The sequence below is a fragment of the Triticum urartu genome, chromosome 3, assembly GCF_003073215.2.
Source record: "Triticum urartu cultivar G1812 chromosome 3, Tu2.1, whole genome shotgun sequence".
NCBI lineage: Eukaryota > Viridiplantae > Streptophyta > Magnoliopsida > Poales > Poaceae > Triticum > Triticum urartu.
The window spans coordinates 644,494,454-644,501,911 of record NC_053024.1 but is presented as its reverse complement, the minus strand read 5'-3'; the positions used below and the strand labels follow the sequence as shown (position 1 = coordinate 644,501,911).

Genomic DNA, 7,458 nt, shown 5'->3' with positions numbered 1-7,458 from the left:
CCGCTCCACTATTCTACATGGTTTGATGAATCAATAGTACATGGTGAAGAGGCAAACATGGTTGGTATATAAAGACATCAAAAGGTATTGATGGTTGATAAGATGTACAACAAAAAGGTATGTGGGTGCATTTCATTCGCTTAGACTCTTCAAGATAATTAACTGAGAGCACCTCTGTTTTTGTGCACATGAATAGAGCATACACAAAGTGGCATCATAGTATTACTGACGAACATCTGGTAGGTATGGAGTCACTCCAGATAGATTTTTTTACATATGCCTTATACTCATTCAAATATCACTTTAAGATTTCTAGCTAGCCATTTTTCCGAGAAGGGGAGTACTTCAGCCTCTACATCACATGATGCACACATGCATACTATTAAACATGGAATAAGTTCAAGTAACTGAGGACTAGATGGTAAAACAAATAAACGGAAAACACGACCACATGCGGTCGAACCAGAGATTATCTAGCTCATTCACATAATCTACGAGTGGCTCGTCAGCCAAACTGGTTGAACAAACCCTGTGCAACCATTTCCAGCTGACTGCCTCCAGAGGCCATAAGCGCTCACGTCCACACACTGCAGTGATGACCACATGCAAATTAAAGTCATAGGTTTGTAGATAACCTGCAATAAACTAGGAGAAGACAATATCTTTAAGACGTAATCATTCCAGCAATTTCATATTGCCTAGAGAATGGCATAAACTCCCACACGGATTTGGCCCTTCAGCATATGATGAATACCACCTAACCAATTACTAAAAAAATTGAAATACTCGTTGGTGGTGCTAAATTGTATGTAACATGAACCATGCACCAGATCAAGGTAGTAAACGGGCATGACAAAAATAAGTGATGAATTGTCTCCTCCTAATCACAAAAATAACATTTTTGCTGTCATGCCAGTTACGCTTAGCAAGGTTATCTTTGGTAAGAACTACATCCCTCCGCAAAATCCACACAAGAACTTCGATCTTGCAAGGAACCTTTGTTTCCAAATATGCTTTCTGGGAAAAATAGGTCCAGAATCTATGAGATCCGCATACATAGACTTCATAGTGAAGACACCATTAGTGGTTAATCTCCACTCGAATTAATCTTCCATCTGAGTTAGATTAATTGACATCAATCTAGAACTCAAATGCATCCACTTAGTTCATTTGTCACCCAGCAACGCCCTAAAATATTGGATGTTCAAAGGGCCGCCCCGAAGATCAGAAGCCACTGAATCCTCTTTTCTGAACACAAAATTATACATGGTCGGGTATTGTAGAACTAATGGCATGTCACCCGACCAGGTATCATCCCAATAACTCGTCGATTGGTCATCACCAATCTTTAAGGAACCTCTCTTAAAAAAGGATGATTTGACATTCATCAAGCCCATAGACCGGCAGTCCACGTCCTACCCCCTCCCCACCCCTTGCACCCCCCTGCCCCGCGCAGGATGGTGCTTCCAGGATAGGGTCGTCGTCGGTCGAAGCATCACCAGACGCCGCTTGATCCTTGCCGCATTGGTTGCCTGAGCTCGTCAATTCACTGCAATGCTCGCCACCATCGCAACATGTGGGTGCAAAACTATCATGTGCATCATCGGCTCGCTCCGTAGGTTCTCCTGTCGCCGATTGAAGCTTTTTTTAATCTACTGTTGAAGTTTTTGTGTCAATGTAGCAGCTTTTTTGGTTGCGCGGTGCGCTGGTTGAGGCTTTTCTGTAAACGGTTGCAGCTTTTTCTGGTTGAGCAGTGATTGATTGAAGTTTTCTACATCGTCAGTTGAAGCTTTTTCTGTCAATGGTTGCAACACTGCAATCGGTGGTTTCAACATCGCCTTTGTCGGTCACGCGCCATCGCTCGCGTTGGTTGCAAGCAAAAGGATCCTATAGTCCTAGCATGTCAAGCCTCTGTTTCAGCACCCGCCCATCACTCTGCAGCATGTTCCCCCGGCACATTTGCATCTCGTGTGTGGCAGAGTTGAGGATTGCGTGTGAGGGAGAGGAATAAGGAGGCACTGGTTGTGGCCGTTTCTCCGCCCCACGATGGTTCGCCCTAGTAGCAGGTGGCGGTGGTTGGTCTGCAGCAGCAGCACCCCAATTCGCCCGACGGGTCGCGATGGTGAGGGAAGAGAAGGCGAGCAACATGTCCTGAAAAGGTAGAAGAAAGGAGTGTTGCTTATGTATAAGAAACGAGAGGTGGGGTAGGGCATGGAATAAAACAAAGGGGAGCGCATGATGGTGGGATCTGACGTCGCTCGAGTGACCGACGCAAGCCGTGATCAGTCAGCCAGGAGGAATCATTAGCATCAATAAATTGTGAAACCCGCCATAAAATAATAGTATATGTTTCCAATGCCAATAAAAAGTAACACATCCAATGGTATTTAACATCGATAAAATGGCCAAATAAAACATACGCCAACCAGAAATATCACAAGTACCGTTGCGCCTTGGGCCGTCGACAGAAGGCTTGGTGGGGAAAACCTCGGCGCGCCAAGTGATTCGATGTGCAACACCTCTAATATTTATTTGTGTCTAATATTGTCAGGACAAACCTCTCGCCAAGCGGAATATATTTTTCAGTATTTTGGGTGTGAATGATGAACAATCAATGCGGGGAGAAATATTTGCAACATGTCATATGGTTCTCCCTATTTTTTGTAGTATTTTCAAAGGGGTTTTCCCCCGGGCATACGAGTGAACTATTAAGCCGTGAAAAAAATGACTTGCAATCGTGCAATATCCATGGTTTCTTACAACTTGTTTACTTATATTTTTCACTAGAGAAAATCAAACGATGCATGGTTTATTGGCAATGAATCAAGTGTTTTAAAATACACATGATCTTTGGGGAACTCGCATTTCACAAGCACTCAACATTCTTGCAATTTATCAAGTGCTTTAAATACAAATTATCTTTGGGGAGCTTGCATTTCACAAGCACTCACGCTTCATACGCATATCCTCACCAGTCACCAAATACTTTCCCTAGATTTGGAGGCAAACGGCGCACGATGCCTCTCCAACTTCTAGCCATATCCCACTATCTTCCATCTCTCTTATCGAACTCTCGGGGAGGGGAATGACCACGAGAATAACACATGAAAGGGGTGAACACAACACAGAGAGGGGTTGCTCACTGGGAAGCTCAATACTCCTTGTGTTCGCACATGTGGCCGTGGAAGGAACTTCGTAGCCAAATCAAGAGGATGGCAAAGTCATTGGGCTAGAAGGAGCAGACGTAAGAGGCCGGAGCACGAAACAGTGACCTTTTTCAAGCCTTTTCCGCCAATTTTCCCTAATGCTTCCTATTCCTAAGACACACATGAAAGTTCCTAGCTACGTCTTCTTCCATTTTGCCTTTTCGTTTTTTGACACCGCTGCTACGTACCATATCAGTAGACCACTTTCTCTCCTTGGTGCTTTGCTTTGGCTGCTAGCACCTCACTATTGTATACTGTTTGATGAATCAATAGTGTGTAGCGAAGACTCAAACATGGGTGGTATATAAAGGGAGCAAAAGGTGCATTCATGGTTGAGGAGATGCGCAACGAGAGGTGCATTTCATTCGGTCAGACTCTTCAAGATACTTAACTGAGAGCGCTTCTGTGTTTGTGCACATGAACAGAGCATATGTGAAATAACATCATGCTATTATTGACAAAAATCCAGTAGGTGTGGAGTCACTCTCAATAGATTTTGCAACTTGCCTTGTACTATTACAAACATTACATTAGGATCCCTAGCTAGCTATGAGCCTGTTCACTGCAACAACAAATGGGTCAGCATTCCAGCTGCACACACAAAAAAAAAAGTTATGAATTTTCCGAGGAAAAAAATGTTAATCTATACAGGTAAAGGTTCCTCCTTCAAAACACCCCCCATTTCCATTCTCCAGGACCGGTCTACCAGCGGGTATAGTTCTCTGCAAAACGTTTTAAATCAGATATTTTGACAGCCTCAGGTAAACGTTGTGTTCAACAGTGGCTCCAATGGCGCACAGCTATACAAAAATATTGTGTTCTATGGTGAGTACTAAATTACCTTAGGTCATGACTTACAACCAGTATGGTGTGGTCTTTCTTTAGGTCCTTCAGGAGATTCACAACATCAGCCCGAGCTTTCCAATCTGATGATGATGATGATGCAAATTTAGTAACGACATATAAGAGAGCATATATACTATTTAAAAGAAAAACTATTTGACACCACACAATATTCCTAGCAAGTCTGGGTTGTGGCACAAAGATGACAAGATGAACAAGCAGAATTATATTAAACAAATGGATCAATGCAAGGGGAAGAAAATAATCTACAGATATTAGTTTGATATATGGATATTCAAGTACATACCAAGTCCAGCGAGGGGCTCATCAAGCAACAATAAATCAGGAGTTTGAACCTAGAAAATCAGAAGATAAAGGCAAAAGATTATCCATCTTCACTTCTAAAAACAGAACGATCAACCCGTATTAAAAAATTGAAATAATACCAGTTGAATTGCCAGAGCAAGTCGCCGCTTAAACCCACCACTAAGAGACTGTGGATCCTTATCCAATGAAATGGCACTTAGACCAACCTAGCGTTAAACAAATTATCTTCAGAAATCAATTGTGTGTGGTCTCTCAAACTACAAGTTCACTCCGCAATGCAACAAAATGGTATGTATGAGAGATAATCATTACAGAGTTAATGGCATTCTGAAGTTTTAAAGTGAGTTGCTCCCTCAAAGGAATGTCTGCCTTTTGCCTTGGCCATCCAAAAGTAACTTCCTCAAGTATAGTATCTGATAAGAAGTACCTACAGGTTTAAAATATCTTATTTTGCAGTGAAACTTCTCAAGTACTCACACAGATCATAAGGATTCATGCTAATATGTAAAAAACTTATTAGTGAACGTAGTAATTCAATGTTCAAACCTCTCAGGAAACTGAAATACAATACCGACTCTTTGAGGAGCTAACACTTCCGACAGACCAATTGGATTTCCACTATCATCATACTTCTGAATGCAAATTGAACCAGAGGTAGGTTCTGATAGACCGGCCAAAAGCTGAGAAATCAAACTATCACCTTAAGATGAAAGATGCAGAGTTGAACATGTCATGTAGCATTTCAATACAAACCTGTAAAAGAGTGGTCTTTCCACTCCCACTCCGTCCAAATATCAAACCAAAACTGCATGAATTAGTTGTCTCGTCAGTACAAAAGGCGTCCAAGAAACACAGCTATTGCAATATAAAACGCATGCTTACCTTTTCTCCTGGAGAGAGAGACTAGTTTGATTCAATAAGTTTTGCTCAGTTCCAGGAGGTCGGTAGCTGACTTTTCTAACCTAAAAGAAGTGAAGTTCAATATATGTCCATGTAATGTAAAGGCAAACCATGATTGCACGGATGTTATACAACGTACGGTATACGGTATATCTGACATTAGCAGTTCCCCCAACAATGGACTATTTGTTTAACATATTTGATTTGCAAACAACTTGTATCGAATTACCCATATTTCTTATCGACGTCAAAATTTTAATCCAGTTATTATGTATGTCTCCTAATAAAATCCCAATAGGCAAGGACTAAAGTACTACATGTGCATCATATACAACAACACTGAAGGACATAACAAAACAACAATTCAGGAGACTTCACTATTGGATTATACCGATTGCGGAGTGCTACCTAGCTTTTCTGCGATAAGATGCTAAGATCCTGGGCTTGAAGATCCATATAAAGATTTAGTCGGAACAAAGGTAACAAAGCCCAGATTTTCAACAAAATCTAGGGCCAGAGTTCAGGGAGATTCCTCAGTTTGATGATTACTGAGAGTTAAACAAGTGAACTAACACATCCCAAACAACCTATCAAGATCCAAGTGTAATGAATGATGAATCTTACTTGCAGATAACACGTTCACCAACTTCTATCAACATTAAGACTGCAACTAAATTGTCTTTCTAGATTAAATTGCTCCTGTGTCCACAGATAAACCAATTGTCCAAGCAGAACTAGAAAAAATCCTCATACCACAAAAGAGGGGCAAGAAAAAAAAAATCACCTCCAACTGGGAGTACCCAGCTGACACCCGTTCTGCTCGACATCTCCAAGAAAACCTCCTGGAAACCATCAAGGCACACAAAGGATAAGAGAGCGAAAAAAGATGGGAGCACACACGGTTCAAGGATAAGAATGGCATGCCTTGTCATCTTAACCGGAGAGGACGAAACTGTGGGTGGGAAAGCGACATTGGCCAAAGCGAGCATAGTTTCGCGGTGGTGGGGAGCTTCGGAGGAAGCGGGGCTCGAACGGGATGAAGGGACTGGTAAGTGCAGAAGTATGGTCAGATGGGAACTTTGGTGCAGTCAAGTGAAGCAAATGCCTCGGCTTCAATTCAAGAGAATGGTCTCTCAAAAAAACATTAGGAGCAGGAAGATTGCAATTCATCTAGTAGCATTTCAGCTTTAAGTCCAATGGTGTCAATGTCATGATGAAGTAACACAGTTTTGTAAAATTACATCCTAATGTCCTACAGAGACGAGATGATAAACCTAGAATTGATTTGTATGATTAACTTCCTAGTGACACTTCTGAAAATGGAGGCAGCAACTTGAGTATTGTCTACAGCACCATAGAAGCTAGTTCAAAATAAAGTCTTAAGCTTAGTACTCTGGTTTCTTCACATTTCATAATTAAGAACCGTGCTATGTCAGGCCAAATAAGCCCAGTTTGATAACTAACAATGACACTGCAACTCCAAAGCCAGACAAAACTACCTAGAAAAGTGCAATAACATAGCACTCACATTGGTGCTGCTCAGTTCAAGATTATAGAAATCCACCGCATCTGCATTGAGCAGCGGTCAGACGTGCCAGCTCCAGCCTCCCGGTGTGCAGCTTGAGAAATTTCTCACCAGAGACTCGGAGGACGCAGACCTCAGACGGATCAGGACGCCGAGGTACCAATCCTAGCCGCCGACGGAGCAGGGGAGACCGAGGGAGCGTCGAGCGGGGAGGGAACGGGGGCGTCGAGCGCCGCCGTCCTACTGGCCACGACGGGGAGGGCGTCGGCCCGCGCCGCCCGGCGTAGAGCAGGGGAGACTGAGGCTTCGTCGGGCGTCGCCGTCCTGCTGCCTCGGTGGGGAGGGGCGCCGGCCCGATGTCGAGCAGCGAGGGAGAGTGCGCACCGCGCGATGTCCGCCGTGGGACGCCGTTCAGGAGAGAGAGAGAGAGAGAGACGAGGGTGAGGGTTATCGGGACAGACATGAGGGGTGAAAGGGGAAAAAAAGAGAATCTCAGTCAGCACCGTGGACCGTCGATCTCGATGTTGAGATCTGTGTAATTTTTATATTTTCTGAACTATATAATACTCCCTCTGTAAACTAATGTAAAAGTGTTTAGATCACTATATTAGTAATCTAAACACTCTTATATTAGTTTATGAAGGGAGTACAGTATAA

General features: G+C 43.0%; 1 protein-coding gene across 1 annotated transcript; it reads right to left on the bottom strand.

The window, feature by feature from the left end:
* Positions 1 to 3,637: 3,637 nt before the first annotated feature.
* LOC125545634 (ABC transporter I family member 11, chloroplastic) lies at positions 3,638 to 7,012 on the bottom strand. The gene is made up of 12 exons (XM_048709647.1): positions 6,913 to 7,012; positions 6,805 to 6,845; positions 6,201 to 6,321; positions 6,061 to 6,118; positions 5,259 to 5,338; positions 5,130 to 5,181; positions 4,923 to 5,056; positions 4,689 to 4,803; positions 4,496 to 4,582; positions 4,357 to 4,405; positions 4,048 to 4,132; positions 3,638 to 3,928 (listed from the first exon to the last, which is right to left on the bottom strand). The coding sequence occupies exons 3-12, from the start codon at positions 6,263 to 6,265 to the stop codon at positions 3,850 to 3,852; spliced, it is 804 nt and encodes a 267-aa protein (XP_048565604.1). The 5' UTR covers positions 6,266 to 6,321; positions 6,805 to 6,845; positions 6,913 to 7,012; the 3' UTR covers positions 3,638 to 3,849.
* Positions 7,013 to 7,458: the final 446 nt, after the last annotated feature.

Bases quoted from the DNA above. Each gene is read 5' to 3' on its own strand.
- LOC125545634 (XM_048709647.1), bottom strand. From the start codon at position 6,265: ATGCTCGCTTTGGCCAATGTCGCTTTCCCACCCACAGTTTCGTCCTCT. The intron at 5,339-6,060 runs GTGATTTTTTTT...CACTTCTTTTAG, and splicing joins CTGGGTACTCCCAGTTGGAG to GTTAGAAAAGTCAGCTACCG. The intron at 4,406-4,495 runs GTATTATTTCAA...CTGATTTTCTAG, and splicing joins TTGCTCTGGCAATTCAACTG to GTTCAAACTCCTGATTTATT.